The 20,488-nt window shown below is 41.5% G+C and overlaps 1 protein-coding gene across 1 annotated transcript in view; it reads left to right on the top strand.

Moving 5' to 3' along the window:
* The first annotated feature begins 269 nt into the window (after positions 1-269).
* Positions 270-20,488, top strand: part of FREM2 (FRAS1 related extracellular matrix 2) — a 165,314-nt gene continuing 145,095 nt past the window's right edge. The window contains exons 1-2 of the mRNA XM_020290416.2: positions 270-5,723; positions 10,445-10,534. Of these exons, the coding sequence (XP_020146005.2) occupies positions 551-5,723; positions 10,445-10,534 (5,263 nt within the window). The 5' untranslated portion in view covers positions 270-550. The remainder of the gene's footprint in view (positions 5,724-10,444; positions 10,535-20,488) is intronic.

The raw sequence follows: 20,488 nt of genomic DNA, 5'->3' as shown, positions 1-20,488 counted from the left end.
AGCCCCGGATCTAGAAGCCCGGAGCGGAGCGCAAGAAAGGGTGGGCAACTCCAGGCCCCTCTTCCCGCACTTCCAAGACAACCTGTTGCGCCTTCTCTCTCCTCCCCTCTCGGTAGTTTCCCCGCCTTGGCCACTAAGAGCTGATTGGCAGAAATTACTACCCAACCCCCCGACTCGGGGCCTCCTCCCGGGACCAACGATTGGCCTCCTGGGAGGACTAGAGTAAGGGGGTGCAAGGGGAGGGGTTTCCCTCAAAGCCCAGGGTCCCGGGACCTGGGAAGTAGGAGCCGAGGGACTCAGTTCTCCGCGCAACTGAGTCGCCAGCGGCAGCGTCGGGCTGCCTGGGAGGGCTCAGCCTGCCCCGCGGACTCCAGCCCAGACGGCGCCGCGCAACTTTCGCAAACTTCTGGACCAGTCCCGGCTGCAGGAGGACCCCGCAGGCAGCGTGCGTGCGGAGTCCCTGGCACTTCCCGGAGTTGTCTCTTGTTGCCGGCTCAGAGATTGACTGCACACTCCCAGGCTGACCTGCCCGAGCCCCAACACTGGGACCATGCACTCAGCCGGGACCTGCGGGACCGCCTCGCGCCAGCCAGCCGGCTCCACCAGCTTTCAGTCAATACCTCCGCCGCAGCCCCGGCTGCTGCTGCTGCTGCCGCTGCTCCTGTCACTGGTAAGCCGCGTCCCGGCACAGCCCGCTGCCCCCGTCCGGGCGTTGCTGTCCCCGGGTCTCGTGGGGGCTGCAGGGGTCCCTGCCGAGGAGGCCATAGTGCTGGCGAACCGCGGACTCAGGGTGCCCTTCGGCCGTGAAGTCTGGCTGGATCCGCTGCACGACCTGGTGTTGCAGGTGCAGCCGGGAGACCGCTGCGCGGTGTCCGTGCTAGACAACGACGCGCTGGCCCAGTGGCCGGGCTACCTGAGTCCCAAGCGCTTCCCGTGCGACTTCGGCCCTGGCGAGGTGCGCTACTCGCATCTGGGCGCGCGCAGCCCGTCGCGGGACCGCGTCCGGCTGCAGCTGCGCTACGACGCGCCGGGAGGGGCGGTAGTGTTACCCTTGGTGCTGGAGGTGGAGGTGGTCTTCACCCAGCTGGAGGTTGTGACTCGGAACTTGCCGCTGGTTGTGGAAGAACTGTTGGGTACCAGCAACGCCTTGGATGCGCGGAGCCTGGAGTTCGCCTACCTGCCCGAGACAGAGGAGTGCCGCGTGGGCATCCTGTCCGGTTTGGGGGCGCTGCCCCGCTATGGAGAACTCCTCCACTACCCGCAGGTCCCTGGGGAAGCCAGAGAGAGGGGTGCCCCGGAACCTCTCCTGATGGACTGCAAAGCTTTCCAGGAGTTGGGCGTGCGCTACCGCCACACAGCCCCCAGTCGCTCCCCAAACAGGGACTGGGTGCCCATGGTGGTGGAGCTGCGTTCACGAGGTGCTCCTGTGGGCAGCCCTGCTTTGAAACGCGAGCACTTCCAGGTGCTGGTGAGGATCCGGGGAGGGGCCGAGAACACTGCGCCCAAGCCCAGTTTCGTGGCCATGATGATGATGGAGGTGGACCAGTTTGTACTGACCGCCCTGACCCCAGACATGCTGGCAGCGGAGGATGCTGAGTCTGCCCCTGATCTGTTGATCTTTAACCTCACCTCTCCGTTCCAGCCCGGCCAGGGCTACTTGGTGAGCACTGATGATCGCAGCCTGCCCCTTTCTTCCTTCACTCAGAGGGATCTGCGCCTCCTGAAGATCGCCTACCAGCCGCCCTCTGAAGACTCCGACCACGAGCGGCTCTTTGAACTGGAGCTGGAGGTAGTGGACCCGGAAGGAGCCGCTTCAGACCCTTTTGCCTTCATGGTAGTGGTAAAGCCCATGAACACACTGGCTCCCGTGGTCACCCGGAATACTGGTCTTATTCTCTATGAGGGTCAGTCTCGACCCCTCACGGGCCCTGCGGGCAGTGGCCCACAAAACTTGGTCATCAGTGATGAGGATGACCTAGAAGCAGTGCGGCTGGAGGTGGTGGCTGGGCTCCGGCATGGTCACCTCATCATTCTAGGTGATTCCAGTGACAACTCTGCCCCCAAAAGCTTTACAGTGGCTGAGCTGGCAGCAGGCCAGGTGATTTACCAGCATGACGACAAAGATGGCTCACTGAGTGACAACCTGGTGTTTCGCATGGTGGATGGGGGAGGCAGGCACCAGGTACAGTTTCTGTTTCCCATCACCTTAGTGCCTGTGGATGACCAGCCACCTGTCCTCAATGCCAACACAGGGCTGACGCTGGCAGAGGGGGAAACAGTACCCATCCTGCCCCTTACTCTGAGTGCCACTGACATGGATTCAGATGACTCTCTGCTGCTGTTTGTGCTGGAGTCACCCTTCTCAACTGCCGGGCATCTGCTTCTCCGTCAAACCCACCCTCCCCGTGAGGAGCAGGAGCTTCTCGGGGGCCTTTGGAGGAAGCAGGGTGCATTCTACGAGCGGACAGTGACAGAGTGGCAGCAGCGGGACATAACAGAGGGTAGGCTGTTCTACAGGCACTCTGGGCCCCATAGTCCTGGGCCAGTCATGGACCAGTTCACGTTTAGAGTCCAGGATAACCACGACCCCCCGAATGAGTCTGGGCTACAGAAGTTTGTGATACGCATCCATCCCGTGGACCGCCTCCCTCCGGAGCTGGGCAGTGGCTGTCCTCTCCGGATGGTGGTGCAGGAATCCCAGCTCACACCCCTGCGGAAGAAGTGGCTGCGTTACACTGACCTGGACACAGACGACCGAGAGCTGCGTTACACAGTGACTCAGCCCCCCATGGACACAGATGAAAACCACTCGCCAGCCCCACTGGGCACCTTGGTCCTGACGGAGAGCCCCTCAGTCGTGGTGTCCCATTTTACCCAAGCCCAGATCAACCACCACAAAATTGCTTACAGACCCCCAGGTCGAGAACTGGGAGTGGCTACTCGAGTGGCCCAGTTCCAGTTCCAGGTGGAGGACCGAGCTGGGAATGTGGCTCCAGGCACCTTCACCCTTTACTTGCAGCCCGTGGACAACCAGCCCCCTGAGATCCTCAACACCGGCTTCACTATTCAGCAGAAGGGCCACCACATCCTGAGCGAGACTGAGCTGCACGTGAGTGATGTAGACACTGACGTTGCCCACATCTCTTTCACTCTCACACAGGCACCCAGACATGGCCACGTGCGACTGTCTGGACAGATACTACATGTAGGGGGGCTCTTCCACTTGGAGGACATAAAACAGGGCAGAATTTCCTACTCCCACAATGGGGATGAGTCTTTGACTGACAGCTGTTCTTTAGAAGTCAGTGACAGACACCACGTGGTGCCCATCACTCTTAGAGTGAATGTCCGGCCAGTGGATGAAGAGGTGTCCATGCTGAGCCATCCTTCTGGCACTGTGGAGTCCTATCTCGATGTCTTAGAAAACAGGGCTACTGAAATCACTGCCCATATTATTAAGGGGACTGCTGAGGACACTGATGATTTGATGTTGACTTTCCTCTTGGAAGATCCACCCTTGTATGGGGAAATCTTAGTCAATGGAGCTCCGGCAGAGCAGTTTACCCAAAGGGACATCTTGGAGGGCTCTGTTGTCTATGCCCACACCAGTGGTGAGATAGGCCTGCTGCCCAAAGCAGACTCTTTTAACCTGAGTCTGTCAGAAATGTCTCAAGAATGGAGAATCAGAGGCAGTATTATCCATGGAGTTACTGTGTGGGTGACCATCCTCCCTGTTGATAGCCAGGCCCCAGAAATTTCTGTGGGAGAACAGTTCATAGTAATGGAAGGTGATAAAAGTGTTATAACTTCAATGCATATAAGTGCTGAAGATGTGGATTCCCTGAACGATGACATCTTGTGCACTATAGTTATTCAGCCTACCTCCGGTTATGTTGAAAACATTTCTCCAGCGCCAGGCTCTGAGAAATCAAGAGCAGGGATTGCCATAAGTGCTTTTACTCTGAAGGATCTCAGACAGGCTCACATTAATTATGTCCAGAGTGTCCATAAAGGGGTGGAGCCTGTGGAAGATCGATTTCTATTTCGTTGTTCTGACGGCATTAACTTTTCAGAGAGACATTTTTTCCCCATTGTAATCATTCCCACCAATGATGAACAGCCGGAGATGTTCATGAGAGAATTTATGGTGATGGAAGGCATGAGTCTGGTCATTGACACACCCATTCTCAACGCTGCTGATGCTGACATTCCCCCAGATGATTTAACTTTCACTATTACCCAATTCCCTACTCATGGTCACGTCATGAACCAGATGATAAATGGCACGGTTTTGGTTGAAAGCTTCACCTTGGACCAGATCATAGAGAGTTCCAGCATTATCTATGAGCATGATGACTCTGAGACTCAGGAAGACAGTCTGGTGATTAAACTAACAGATGGCAAGCACTCTGTGGAAAAGACAGTCCTCGTTATGGTCATCCCTGTTGATGATGAGACCCCCAGAATGGCCATCAATAATGGACTAGAAATAGAAATTGGGGAAACTAAAATTATCAACAACAAAATATTAATGGCAACTGACTTAGACTCAGAAGATAAATCTTTGGTTTATATTATTCGTTATGGGCCAGGACATGGCTTATTACAGAGACGAAAACCTATGGGTGCCTTTGAAAATATCACACTGGGCATGAATTTTACACAGGATGAGGTGGACAGAAACTTAATTCAGTATGTCCATGTTGGGCAAGAAGGCATCCGAGACCTGATTAAGTTTGATGTGACTGATGGAACAAATGCCCTCATAGATCGCTACTTCTACGTGTCCATTGGGAGCATTGACATTGTCTTCCCTAATGTGATAAGTAAGGGAGTGTCTTTGAGAGAAGGTGGCAGGGTCACTCTCACAACAGACCTACTGAGCACCAGTGACTTGAACAGTCCTGATGAAAACTTAGTTTTCACCATCACCAGGGCTCCCATGCGAGGTCACTTAGAGTGCACAGACCAACCTGGAGTGTCCATCACGTCTTTCACTCAGCTCCAGCTGGCTGGCAACAAAATCTATTACATCCACACAGCCGACGATGAGGTGAAGATGGACAGTTTTGAGTTTCAAGTCACCGACGGACGTAACCCTGTCTTTCGGACATTCCGCATCTCAATTAGTGACGTGGACAACAAAAAGCCGGTGGTGACGATCCACAGCCTGGTTGTCAGTGAAAGTGAAAATAAGCTGATTACTCCCTTTGAACTCACTGTTGAAGACAGAGATACTCCTGACAAACTCCTGAAATTCACTGTCACCCAGGTACCTGTTCATGGCCGTCTCCTGTTCAACAATACCAGACCTGTCACGGTTTTTACCAAGCAAGACTTGAATGAAAACTTAATCAGCTACAAACATGACGGCACTGAGTCAAGTGAAGATAGCTTCTCCTTCACAGTGACTGATGGCACCCATACAGACTTCTATGTTTTTCCGAACACGGTATTTGAAACAAGGAGACCCCAAGTGATGAAGATCCAGGTCTTAGCTGTTGATAATAGTGCCCCCCAAATTGCAGTGAATAAAGGGGCCTCTACACTTCGCACTCTGGCCACTGGCCACTTGGGGTTCATGATCACAAGCAAGATACTAAAAGTGGAGGACAGAGACAGCCTATACCTTTCTCTTAGGTTTATTGTGACAGAGGCCCCTCGACATGGGTACCTTCTCAACCTGGGCAGAGGCAACCACAGCATCACCGAGTTTACCCAAGGTATGTTTCACTTTTCCTTCCAAATGTACCTGTCACTGAAAACCTTATAGGTAGAGCATCCAGTGAGAGTCTAAGAGAAGGGAAGGGGAGGGAAAACAGGGGAAGGAGAGGAAACAGGGACTCACTTCCCTTGTTGCCCATGTGCCACTGCAGTGACCTTCATGAGAGGGAGTATCAGTGTATTTAGTGGCAAGGTACGCTGCCAAAGCAGGTGCCAGACTTTGGTGAATTAGAATTGAAGCAAGTTTTCCAACTCTGCTCCATTGCAACACCTGTCCTCTGAGCATCTGCAGTTTTGTGTGCTGCAAATAGTTCATGAAGCATTTTAGCCCCTTACAGAAAAATGTGCTCTCTAAATTCTATTTATTCATGTTGCTGTCATTATCAAATACCATTCATAAAAAGGCTTCAAATTTATGTTACTTTGATTAATTTTTAAGAGCATCATTCCAATACTGTTATGGTTGTTAGGAACTTTGTAACTGTAAGAAAAAAAAATGTTCATTTTTATTTTGTAGATTTTTAAAAATTTTATAATATATTATAACTCAAACACCTGTCCAAAGACATAAAAGATAAATACCTATGTAGCGTTGTAACAATTAGATGTACAGTGAATGCTACTATGATATACACAAAAAAGAAGAGCCTACTTAATTGTGTATAGAAGGCAATGTATTCATCACCAAAATATACATCCATTCGATTTAAGAATCTGAAGATATGTTAACACGATTAATAGTAGGAGGAGGAAATGATTTCATTATTGCACCTATAGTAACAGACACCAGTTACCTCAAGCACCTGCATCCTTGGAGGCAACAGGATTTTTCTAACCTGAATTTCCTTTGTGGCTGGACACAATCTGAGACAGGAAGGGCAAATGACCTGTGCAGAGTTATTCAGTGAGGGAAGGGAGAAGCCTATTTACTCTGCTGGCTTGGGAGTTAGGGCTCTGTTCTCTAGAACGTGTGACTTTCATTACAAAGGGATTTGGGTTGCTTTCATGAAAATCTCACCACATCAGAATGGAAACTAGATCTTTCCTATGTGGGCTCTGTGAGTTGAGATGGTGTTTAACCCCAGGGCATCCCAGAGAGGGTGTTCTTTTCTTGCAACCTTGTTGTGCTCTTAGATAACAGATGCTTTAACAAACATGGATGTAGCAAAATGTAGTGTTAAAGTGAACTGCTTCTCTGTTTTAGATGCTGGCAAAAAGCCCCACACTCCAACATCTTGATTCTTGGCTGAAAGCCTGAATATATCCTAGGGCCTGCAGGGACAGGAAAACCTCAGAGTGCCAAGTGTCATGCCAGACCAGCAGGAAACTTTGTGAGAAGGCTTTCTGAGAATAGAGATGCCATGCAATCTTAGACTGGTTTATTTTCATGGAAAGTGAAGAGAATGAAAGGAACATGCTATAAGATAGAAAATGGTACTTCAAATCCCTCCTCTAAGCTGAAAAAAAAATTCTGATTTTAGAAATTTAGGAAAAGAAATATTTGGATGGAGACAGGCAAATAATTTAATTTTAATTCTATGAACCAAATCCAACAGCTGAAAATATTAGAATATTATTTCTTAAATATTGAATCCTAAAATTATGCCATTTCATTATAGGGTGTTGTTCTATCTCACTGACTTTGAGTCACCGTGATTAATTTTTATGGTCTTTGTAAATGTAGAGCAGTTATGTTTATTATGAAAAGTGATGATACTTTTTAAGAGTTACCATTTTAGGGGAAATTATCATATTCCAGTGCAAACCCAAATATTGACTAGTAAAACTGTGTTGGTATTTAATCACACAGCACTCGTTTAAACATGTTGAGGCTGGAGTTTGGTTCATAGCAGTTATTTACAGAGATTAGGTAAGTGATTTAAAAATGAAGAAAGCTCCATCAGAAAGCTCCCATGACTGCTCTTCCAGCAGGAGAAATGAAAGCAGTGTTTAGAGTGAAGACTGTGAATTCTTTTTATTTGCTTTTGGTTTTGCTTTTTCATGAATGGATAGGCCAAACTATATTTTGATGGATTTTCATTGTAAGTCAATTTGGAACAAGAGGCCAGGAAAGATTATTCCTAAATTAATTGACTTAATGGTCCCTAAAAGAAAAAAAAATTAATTCATTTCTAAAACTTACAATTTCGTTATGAGGAAGTGTTAACAATGTAGAATTAGGAAAATGATTCATTTATTTCAAACTTCACCTCTTTGCCAAGATGCTTTGTTCCCCCAACCCCAGGCCTAAATCACTTGTCTCAAGTACCTGGAATTTTTTTTCTCTACAATAAGCACATAATATCTTGTGTGAGATAATTTATAAATCACTTTCAGGAGACTGATTTATAATTATCTTTCTTTCCTCAAAGAGTGTGAACCAAGTGTGATTACCAGGCAATGTTAATAAACTTAGAATTCAAATGAACAAACAAAAAGCCCATGGAATGATTGTATAGGTAAACTGAAATAGATTTAATGCATATTTAACAACTAGAAAAGAATCTAGTTAATTCTTGGATACTTGCTCAAAGAAGATAACACTTTGGCTGTTATGTTTTTATCCTTTTAACATTTGCATCCCTTAAGAAAGCTAATGTTTATATATTCATTTATATATGTTTATGTTATTTTTAGAGGTACCTGTTTAATGAGTATTATGATCAAAATCTTTACTTACTTGACATTTTAAAAAGTTTATTTTTTGTGAACCATAAATTATTAACAAATTAAAAAAAAAAAGTAGGGGTTTAATGTGTTCAAACTAATCAGTAGCAAATGCCCTAACATGTAGGGAAAATTTGACACTTGAGTGCCATGTCATTGCATTCATTTTCTCTTTGCTATGAAAGAAATTTCTTAAAAATCAGTTTTGAAGTGGTGACTTACTTCAATGAAACTATCTCTTTAATACTATATTTTTGCATAAGAAAACATTTTTACAGATGTTGGGTGCAGTAAAAAGTTTTTTCTTTCTTCCTAGTAGAGCCTTTAGGTTTTCTTATGCAATTGAAGGGGTGGGAACATTGGAGAAGGTCTTCCCCACATGGCCAGAGGCTGTTGTCCCTGTGGTAAGGATGTGTATTCAGGGGAGTTCACAGCCTTGCTTACTGATAAAGTGAAGGTTGTAAAAGTTAAGAGTTGTAAGAGTAAACAGGCAAAGAGCTGTGCAGAAGGCTTCACTCCTTACCCCTGAGGAGACATTGCACATGGGAAGGTAGAGATGCCAGTGTGATCTACCAAACCACTTGGCTCTTTCATTTTAATCTAAGACACATTGGCCCTTTACTGCTCTAAGACCCTGAGCAAAAAACTGTGGGAAGTTAAGATAGAGAAAAAAAAAAAATCCCAGAAGTTTTCAATCTGCTAGGAAAGATAGCCACACAGAAAGAAATCACACTAGGCAGAAAGTACAGGGAAATTATAGGAGAGTTAGAAAGGAATTGCTAAGAGAGAACCAAACATCTCAGACTTGCTTCACCTCCAAGTACCTCTGTTAGCAGGAAGGTATCATTAACAATGAAATCAGATTTTCCCTTCCCCAAGTGTTCTTGATGGTGAGCAAGTCACCTTCCAAAACCGTGTGAGCCAGGTCTGTAAAGTGGAGCTATAAAAATTCATGAATTGGTTGATCCTAAAACCTTGCCTCACTTGAGATTATTCTTTCATAAAGTCATTGTCTTATATATAAGCCTTTGAACTCCAGAGCATGAATTTAGTAGAGCTTTTAGGAGATGAAAAAAAACAAAAAACAAAAAACAAAAAAAAAAAAACCACCAGAGGACACACACTAGACAAGTAAATATTACGTACCATTGTCAAAGCTATTTTTAGCTATGACCTTGATTTTATGTAGCCTTAGGGACTCATTGATGAGCCTGCATAAAATAATGATCTGTTGTGAATATCACAGAACAGAATGATTCTTGTTTTATTGTGTTGTCTGTGTGACATCATTAAGAAGAGGAACAGGTGAGATGGATGAATAAATTTTAAAAATGTGTCTTAGTAATATGAAAGCAAATCTATGCAAGTAAATTTCAGAGTAGGAAGCAAAAGGCATTTCTGAGGTGGTATAATTTTCAACTATGAATAAAAGGTTTCCACTTTTGTTAGATTGTTTTATGTCTAAAGTTCTCTTTGATTTGGGACCATAATAGTTATTTCAATCTCTGTGATTTTTTTTAAAAAAAAATACCTCCTTGATTTTCCCTTTCAAACTTTAGAGAGGTTAAAAATAGTCTGCTATAGGGCACAAAAGGTAAGAAAAGTGAACCAGAGTGGGGAGGCCAAGCCTCTTTTCCTCGGAGAGCCAGTCTGACAGGCAAGCAAAGGATGTCATTTCTAGAGTGCCAGGAAAGCTGCCATGCCTCAAAATATCTTCCTTTCCACCTGTCATGGTGCCTGACATTCCATATTTAGACAGTCACTCCTTTGATGCATGAACATGCAAATACCGTTGGGAGGGGCAACACCTTGCTATTATTATAAACTAAGTCTTGCACTCTATTTATCTGTGCAAGGGATCAGATTTCCATGGCACAGCTGAAATCAAGGGGCTTAGAGATCTGAGAAATGAGATAGCCCTGCTTCTCTTAGGAGGAGAAGGGAATCTAAACATGCTTACAGAAAAAGTAATAGCCAATAAAATTTACCATAAGTATTGAGTCATCAGTTTTACCCTAGTAATTAATTGTCTTGCTTTTTGGTTATTTTCTAGCTGACATTGACGACATGAGAATATGCTATGTCTTAAGAGAAGGGGCCAATGCCACAAGCGATATGTTCCATTTTGCAGTAGAAGATGGCGGTAAGTATATTTCACTCTCCTAGGAGTGAAAACAAGGAGAGGGACCTTCTCCTTGGTCGCTCTTTGACAACATTATTACAAGGAATCTATACCAAGCGAATTTAGTATTTCCTATAGAAAATTTTACAGTCTCACTCTGACGCAATCCAACTCCGTAATGACTATAGACAAGTGTTCTGGTTATATGATTTTTGTCTTATGATTTGTAAAGTACTAAGGAGAGAGATCTGTATAAATAGGATCCCCATGTCTAGTTGTTCAGATTATACCCTGCATAAGGTTGCCTACTTGAGGGGACAAGAGGATGTTGGAATCCAGTTGCAGTTCGACTCATAGCGCTGTGCCCATCTGAGTGCATCTGCCCAAAGGGGGTGCCTTTTCCTAACTTGCCCATGTGTGCTGTGTGGACTAACACACAGCATGCCCATGTGTGCTGGTGGAGATGCATTGCATTCACCAAGCAATCAGTGCTAACTAAATATCTGTTTTATCTCACCCGTCTCAAGATGTCTACTGACTTCCTTAGTTTTGAGGATTTCGTGACCTAGTCTAGCTAAAATATTTTTCTGCTGAAGTCTGAAGAATACTGCAGGGAATGGGTTATGACTTATGATCTAAGTCTCTTAGGCAGCAGTGTTATTATTGTTCCCCCCAAAATGACTACCGCTGACATTCTTTTCAGCTTCCAACCACTTCTCTTCCTAACCCTGTAGACTAGGAGAAAAACTGGCCACTTCTAGATTGATCATAAAGATGTTTTTGTTCTTGCGTGCCCTCATGGGAAGCAGAAGAACCGCACCAAGTACATGTGTTGTGTGGACAGGACAGCCCAAGTGCAAGCACATGTGAAGGAGAAGAGAGGGAGGAGAGAAATAATTCAGACTCAGTCATCTGTTCCCTAGTTTTGCTTCTTTTAAATGGCACACTCTTATGTCATCATTCTCAAAAAGATTGCATCTTTGCCCTCCATATTTTTTGAAGCATTAAATAGCATTTGCTTAAAATATCACTGTATGCAAGATGATCACAGATCTGAAAAATGACATCTGTTGGGTGTATACCAGAGACACAAAAAACCGTGTTAATTCAGGTTCAACTATTTGATCTCCACTGTAAGTCCGAGGTTTGATAAAATTAATGCCTTTATTTTTAGACTAACCAAAGTATAGTTTAGCATTCTATGTATTGATGAAAAGAATCCTAGCATGAAGCAAAGTTCTAAGAAGGAAAGCAACTCATAAAAAATAATCTGCTTGTCGAACCTTGCTGCTCAAAGGGGAAATTCTACCGTAAGTAAACTTTACAGTGAGACCCTGAAATAACACAAATCCGTGTAGTATGTATATAAAAATTTAAGGATGAAATAAAACACCAGGTTTAGGACACCGGATTGATCTCTTAGAATGATTGAATAAATGTCAATAGCAAAAGTATGATTCTCCTTAAAATTACTAAAAACATTCCAAATCCAATGGTTACACTTATTCTAAGACATAATAGTCTGTACTTTTTTAATATTTTACATTTTTCCTATACACACACATATACACACACATTCTATTACTCTACTATTGTGCACATTCCTTAGCTGGGTGGAATGGTAGTATTTACTTTAAAAATTTAGTCTGTATTCAAACTTTGGAAAACATTATACACTATTATATTTCAAAATATTAAGTAGGGAGTGACTAAAGAGGTTGATTAATTTTTTGATTTACTGAATATGTGAAAGCACCTCTAAAGATTGTCTTTGTCTTTTTATGGAAATGGGGACAGAATCATTTCAGGAGCCTTTTTAGAGCTATAGCTTCATGTGAGAGAGAAAAATTCCAGAAATATGCCTTTTCACCCTCTTCCTCCCTTCTGGCATAGCACTACGTGTGGGGCTCAGGCAGACTCTAGCAACCTGTCTGTTGAACAGAATTTAGCTGACTTCCCCTGAAGTAAGAAAACTTCCCTTTGATGAAATAAACACGGAAACCTACAAGATTAAGAAATACAAAATCATCAGTGTATCTCAAAATTGTTTCAACCTGATTCTTTTTTTCTGTAGGATGTTTGCATTGCTTTATAAATATTCTAACATTTGAATAAAAAGTGCGATACTATTTAAACTTGGAATATTAACCATAGTGATTTATTATTATCTACTTTATACAGTGATAGTAAGCATACCCATAAATCCTCCCCAGGAGGTACTTGAGACCCTTCCAGTATTCCATCCTTGGGAAGCAAGTCAAGGCACAATGGGATAAAATTAAGAACTCTCTACACCCAAGTCTCTTTCTGATCCACTAAATTAAAATCAACATGATTGGTGTTGGGATGGTAACTAACTAAGGAAATTATTGAAGCAAGCATAATCCTTGAATAATCTTAAAAATAAAACACAATTTTAGGGAGCAAGAGTAGGAGAAGAGATTGAGGGGAAGAGAAGGCTCAAACCTCTTGTTTCAGATTTAGTTGTGTTACCATGAGAACCTGGCTGGCCACAGGGTTCCTCTGGCATAACTAGTGATGGCTTAGTGTCCACCCACCACTAAATGGTTGGTGCTTGGGACAGAGTGAATGCTTTGGGGGTTTTAAAGTGTTTTGGGGTTGTTAGCAATGGACAGGAGCAAAGAGGACACTGTCTGTCTTAGGCGATGTCAGGGTTTTTGCCTCAAGAAGGTTTTGCTAGATTTGAACTTAATACATGTGAGTGGATACAGCACGTGTGCATACATGCACACACAAACACACACACATATCTTTATATCTGAGGGTTCTTTCATTTAGATTTTAAATCTTCTACATGATTTATTGTTACTTATGCAATTTCACCCTCATAGCATCCCTGTGAGCTGGATAAAACAACGACAATAACAATGACAACAAAACACTTTGAATGATTTTTATTTGGCAGATGAGGAAATCAAGTCACAGAACTGGATAACTGACTTCCTTCAAGTTGCACAACCAGGCAACTGGAGGCTGACTTGAATCCCAGATGCTTTTTTCCAAACAATGGTAACTGATAACTTCTGTACTTATTCAGCATAGGCCTACGAGGGGGAAACTCTCGAACTTTCTGGGTTCACTAGACTTAAGTTTTTAGGAATGTTTAATAGATGGGAATGAAATTAGAGTGGGATCTGCTTATAGGACAACAAGTTTGTGTTCTCTGGAGTGTGAATTTTTGTTTTAAAATACTTCAAAAATCATGCTGACCCCCAAACTCTTTCCTGGTACCACAGTGTAATTCTTGAAATGACTATTTAGTAACGAAGTATGTTTATTGGAATACTACTGAAGAGCACAAATACGTCATGTCATCTATCCAGGTATACTGGGGTCAATTGGCATATGTGAATGCATCGTTACAATGTATCAGGTCCAACTCTGAAATTCAGGAATGTATTATACTCCAGTTATTTGTGGCTTCATCTAATGAGCTTGCATATGTATGTAGCAACAACCTATGTATGGATTTAGCTAAACCATCTTCCATTTCTTTTCGTTTTCACCCTTAATATCTTCATGGGGATAACTCATAATATACTAATGTCGCAGACCTGGAAAATACATCCTTCTTTGATGACTGACTCTTTGAATTCTAATTCCAGATCTAGTACTCCACAATTTTGTAAGGGGAAAGAAAGCATGTATTCTTTTATCCCCTTCATAGTTGAGCATATTTTTATTTGATTCGTACTCAGCATTGAATTATCTATAATTTTTCTAGGAGGTATTCTAACATCAAAGTGATTTGGGGGGCCCTTTTTAGTTTTCCCTCCAAGGAGCTCCCCTAGCTCTTTATTGTGATGTGAAAGGCATCTCACATAGCTATCCCAGGAATGCTCCACCCTCCACCAGAAAGACTGTTCATCACTCCCTACACCTGCTCAAATGTTGTTGCCTCTCCAAAGTTGCTCTCAACATCATGATGACTAAGTTAGTCCCACCCTTCTTTGTGCTTCTATCCCCAACTTCATTTATAGCAAAAAAATGTCATATTATTAATATAATTATTTGTTAATGTGAAAACCTCCATTAGTGAAGAAGGAACTCCTTCATATCAAGAAAGATACCGTTAATCTTTAAAACTCAGTGCCTGCTGAGAGTTGAGCACATGGTGAATAATTAACAGCCATTAAAATAAATGAATGGATAAATGTGAAGGAAAAAAAGCTCCCTTTTTCTATAAGGATGAATTAAATAGTATTCTAAGAAAAGTTCCCATAAACAATTCCCAGTGGACCCTTTGCACTCCTTTAGAACATTCTCTTATCCTAGCATTAATTTAAATCCCTGTGGCACCAAGAAAGATTTTTAGCAAATCTTTCACATTTTTAAACACATGAAATTAACTGCTGTGAAAATTCCTCTGAAATAGTTGCTGAAATGTACTTAAGATTGAAGAGGTTCATAGTAACCAACAGTTCGAAGCTCATATTATTCTTACAGACTCCTTTTCAGAAAGAAAAAAGTTGTCAGCTTAGTATATAAACAATTATGCAATTTAAAATTTAAAAGAAGATAGAAATTTTCTATGTGTCACTGAAATTTTTAAACCAGCACCACTACCATAAGTATTTTTAGTCCCCTTTTTTTTCCTGTGTGATAGGAGATAACATTCTGACAGGTAGAGAAGTAAAGAGCTATCTTAGCATAAAGTATCTCCTGTCTTTGTTAAAAAGTCATTTTGTAAACTTTGATCTTTCTTTTTTAAGTCTCAAGGCTTCAGCATCAGATCCAAGATGTTTCTGGATGGGCATAAGAAAGATTAGGATATATGATCACCTGGCTTGGTATACTGACTAGGAGGAGCCTTACTTTTTTATTCATTATGAAAACCAGTTTGCTGCTTCCTCATTTGAACTCTCTCAAATGACACAGGCACGCAGCTGAGTGAGCTCTGCCTGCTGGTTTTGGCATTGGAACTGGGGTGGCAGACATAATATCTGTGCTGGCCATTACAGTGTACCTGGGCCACGGCCAGACATGTTTTGCTGCTGTCTTTGATTATGCCTTTTGGTGCCCAGTTTTCCATCCACCAAGACTCTCAATTCATATGCTATTGAAAGATATTATAAATAGCATCTTGACATAGTAGATAGAAGAAGCTGCTCAGTCATTTCTATATATGAAATGTCAGTTAAGGTGAAGGCTTTTGGATTTCTGTGCCATATCTGAGGATTAAGTACTCAAACAGAAAGAGACCACCAGAAGCGCTTCATTCTAGATAGAAGGAACACAAGTTTTTGCTTGAAGGAGATCAGTAACTTCACGGTTTAAGGCAAAGTAAGTACTAATAATTAGCTTGAGTGTATAGCAAGGGCTGGAAAAATACAAATGCGTAGAGTAAGTAGAAAAGCGAGGACTGAGTACAAGCATTAAAAGATTATACAGACATATTCAGCTTAGAGAAGAAAGCAAGCATTCTTGGCAATAAAAGTAATTGCGAGTGACATGAGAACCAGAGGAAAGATACTAGTGCATTAGGGAGTTATAATAAGACGCTGATGTAATGTCAGGCACTGATACAAATATTTTCAGTCTGCACAAGATCTACTGCAATACAGATCCAGGGAGAGGCACTGGCTACTATGGCTAAATGTTTGTAAGCCTTTCACTTTTCGTTGAGCAGTTCGCGATAGTTCAAATCATCAGGTCTTTCTTTCATGCCAGATCCCTGCCTTGAAAAGCATGACTCTGTTAAGGTACGTATGCTGTGTCCATGAAAGAGGTTATGCCTTTTAGATAGAAAAGTATAAACTATTAATGAGTTTGACTAGGTATTATTCTTTAGGTTCCTAAAATTAAATATTATTTAAATGTGCCATTTTTATTGGCTTTAATTCAGCGGACACTTAAGTTGGTAATTTTTGAGTGAATATGAGTTCTTATTAGGTACATAACCAGAAATTAAATATGATTCCACAGTTACTCTCAAAACAAATGATAGTGACCTTTTAACACTAAGCAAATCTATCATAGATGATTAAAATATCATAATCTCAAGTCAAATATTTATTTGTGGCATATGTTACATAAGTCAGTAATATCTCATTCTACTTTACATTTCTCTGATGGCTGGGAGAAACAGAAGGTGGTTCTCAATGCACACGCACATGGTCATAATTGATATTATTCTGTATTTGTAAGAACCTATGAGAATGCAACAGAGAACCAGAAGGCAATGCAAGAGAAAGGGTAGAGTTTCTATGGTGAAACTTATTTGTTGCAACAGGATTCCCTATTCATTTGTTTATTGATTTAATCAACATTTTTTAAGCATCCACTCACTGTACTTTAGCTGTCTACTGGGGTCTGGGAAAACAATGCATATAACAATCATGGTCTTTGACCTGAGATTGGTCCTTAGGGTAAAACAGTAGACAAAATACTTAAACATTGTTTAAAGTATTCCAGAGGTTATAATTAAACCCAAGATAGAGATGCACCTGTCAGGAAAGGCTTCTGAAAGGTGATATTTAGGCTTAGATTTAGGATGAGTTGAAGCAGCCACAGGAGGAAGGAAAGAAGAAATGTTCCAGGCAGACAGAAAAGCATGTGCAAAGGCACTGAGCTTTGTTGTCACCCGGAGTCCCAGCAACTGTCACCAAAGAGCCTGGAGTTCAATAAACCAATCAGAGGGGGAAAACAGGTGAGGCCACCTAGGCCAGGGCCAGATGGTACAGAGTCTTGGACATCCTGCGGAGTGATTTAGATTTTGTTCTAAACCTACTAAATCATTTGAAAGCAAGGAACCCACATGTTCCAATTTGCATTTTAAAAGATGATTCTTTTCTGTAAGAGGGCAGCAAGGGGGAAAGAGGGAGACTGACATGAGGCTAATGCAGGAAGACATATGTCATGGGAAGAAAAGGATGGGCTCCATTAAATGTTGGATGTAAATCTATAGGACTTATTGATGCCCTGGTTTATGGGGTAAGGAAAAAGGAGAACTTAAGCATGATTCTGGGTTTCATGGCCACCAGAGAATGGTGGTGCCATGAGATGAAATAGACTAGAGGGTCAGGGACCAGGTTTAAGGGAGGAAATTAAGGAAATTTCAAACATGTTAATTAGGAGACTTCTTACTTTTCTGAAATGTGTATACAGGAAGGCCAGCCTCGTGAAGCCGCTTATCTTCCCTTGCATCATAGCTAGGACCACAGCCTTTGGAGTCAGAGCTGGAACGGACGCCGGCTCTGGCCCTTGCCATAATTGGGGATGTGACCCTGAGCCAAGCCGCTGAGACTGTCTTAGCCTCCGTTTCATTTATAAAGTGGGGATAATAATAGTACCGAGCTAATAGAGTTCTTTTGAAGATGAAAGAAGATAATTCGTGGAAATAAGATCATTCATGCAGCACAGTTCCTGTCGCATGGGAACTGATGACTGGGCAGGTGGCTGCTGCTGCTGCTCTGAGCACTTCTAGAGCTTCTCTTCCTCCTTTTTTTTTCTCTTTTTCTTTATTTTTCTTTCATATTTCCCCTCCCTCCGTTTCTTATTTTCCTCTTCCTTTCTCTTATCTTTCTCACAGCACCTGTCTCACAGTTTGCCGATTTGGCTTCTGAGGAGAGATGGGGGGACACACAGGGGTAAGAAGTGGGAAGGTGACGTGTAAAGGCTGAGAACACTTCTAGAATTACTTCACACTTTCCAAGTAGCTCAATGGAGACTTCCATTGAAAAAAAATAATAATAAGGGGTTTTTCCCATGGTCAAATATCAGAAATACAAAAAACAAAACAAAACAAAAACAACCTTGTATCTCTTGAACTCATTTTGCATGTTTTATTTTTCCTTTCTAATAGCCGGAAGTATAAATTTTATAGGCTTGAAGGTTAAATATAGTAACCTGATTTTAGCAGGTTACTATGTAGCATGTATGTAGCAAATGTAGCATGTATGTATCAAAATGTAGCAATTCAAAATATCTAGGTTTAGCAAATGCAGGGTTCATAGGATAGTTTTTGTAGCAGATCTCTAAAACACTGAGCCACAACTGGCTGAAGATGTTAATAAATTGCCATGTTTATTGAGTTCTTGAAATCACTAACTATGCTTACAATATAGAGAATGCTATAGTCACCTTAAGTTACACGTGCCCCGTTTAGTCTCAGTATTGTAAAGGAAAAGCAACTTAGTAAAAGTACCTTTGAGAAAACTAGTAAATTTATGCAATGAGTAGAGCATATACTTTAAACTTCTTTTTTGAGGTATTTGGAAAGTAAGTGTTGTGTATATGTAGGCATTCCTAACATGTTTCTTAAAAAGCTGAATGTTGCCAATGGGAACAATTTGTAGTAAATGGGTACTTCTTGATTCTATGTAATGAAAATGTGAAATCTTATTTACCTGTGACATTAGAGGAAAACTATCTGCTTTCTAAAATCTTATAATGTTGATGTTCTTATAAGTAATGATTGAGTAATAACTAGATTTTATTTAACAGTTACAATAACACACTTTCTACCTTATATTAAAGCCACATATTTTTCTGCAATACTCCAGTCAGGTAAAAGGGACAAATGTCATACTTAATCCTAACTGCAAATGAGGAAAAATAAGATATATCGAAGTTTAACTTTGTGATAAAGTGACGAATGAGTGAACCACACACACAAATAACGTATAGGTCTTTTTGTTCTTGTTTCACAAATGTCGATTGATTTTATAGTGTATATTTCTCAAGAGCAAAAATGTTTGCATAAACGAGAAAAAAATTGTTTTCCTTAAGATTCTGTTTTAGAACAATTAATATAAATTTTCTAAGATTATTAATTCATTAATCTCATTATGCCCCCTGATAATCAAAAAAATCAATTGTCAAGTAGCTGTATATAAGCAATTTTTCACTGAAGGGATAAATATTAAGGAAACAGGATACCTTTAGATGCTTTACATTTAGAATTCCTACATTGTTGTTAGGGGAGAAGTTTCCAGAATGAATTATTCAGTTATTGGTAATTACCACTTAATTTAAGATTCATTTTTTTGCAGAGAATTAATATTCTTGGAACAAAGAAATTAAAAGAAAAAGATTAAGAGAATAATTATATATCTATGTTTGTTTTTTAATTTAAAACTAGTTTTTAGTTCTTCATGTTAATTTTGAGCTAAGCTTGGAAATAGCACCCTTCATGGTATCTTTTGATGAAGGAACCCAAGACACAGTTCTCCTGTTTTGATTCTAAGAGAGCTCTGACCACATTCTTGCAGGCTGAGATAGCAGAAGGCCCTGTTCTTCATTTTTTTTTCCTGGATACTTCAGTACAGAAAGATTTCATCATTTCATCTTGGTAATATGCCACCTGCAACCTTTAATTCTACTAAGAAAGCTGTTAGACGCATGAGTTGAGAACACTGAACACAGTGTTTTCAAGCATCGTTCAAGAGATCCACTTCAGAAATTGAAAATAAAGTGGTGAAACTGGTCGGTAGACTTCAGAAATCCACAAGAAAGAAAAGAATCATTTTGTGTTCCCACAATTCTTCTCTCACTTTACTTCATTTTATGCAGAATTAGCTGAAAATTAAGTGCAATGTATCAATGTTATAGAATTAAGAAAGGCAGGCTACGTTTAACCATTTAGGAAATTGTTTTTTCAAAGTTATTCTTACTACTTACACCTCAGGGTTACTTTGTTTCCCAATGCATGTCTACCCAGTTATTAAATCCAGTCAGCCTCACCTGCTTCCTGAATTTCTGTTCATTCAGATTCCTACACATACTCCATGGCTATTGGTTCCACTAGAACCACAGTGAAGTTTTTCTTAAATGATTTAAGAGATGTAAACTGCTTAAAATAGTGACTGGTACAAAGTAAGTGCTATATAAATGTTAGCCATTTCCCCCAGTAAAATGTACTATGATATCCATGAGAACCAGAATTTTTATCTGTTTTTCATTGATATACCCTTAGTGTTTGGCACATATAGATGCTCAATAAATATTTATTGA

This window comes from Microcebus murinus, chromosome 13, assembly GCF_040939455.1.
Source record: "Microcebus murinus isolate Inina chromosome 13, M.murinus_Inina_mat1.0, whole genome shotgun sequence".
Classification (NCBI taxonomy): domain Eukaryota; kingdom Metazoa; phylum Chordata; class Mammalia; order Primates; family Cheirogaleidae; genus Microcebus; species Microcebus murinus.
The sequence above is the reverse complement of the archived record's forward strand: the minus strand, read 5'-3'. Positions and strand labels throughout refer to the sequence as shown.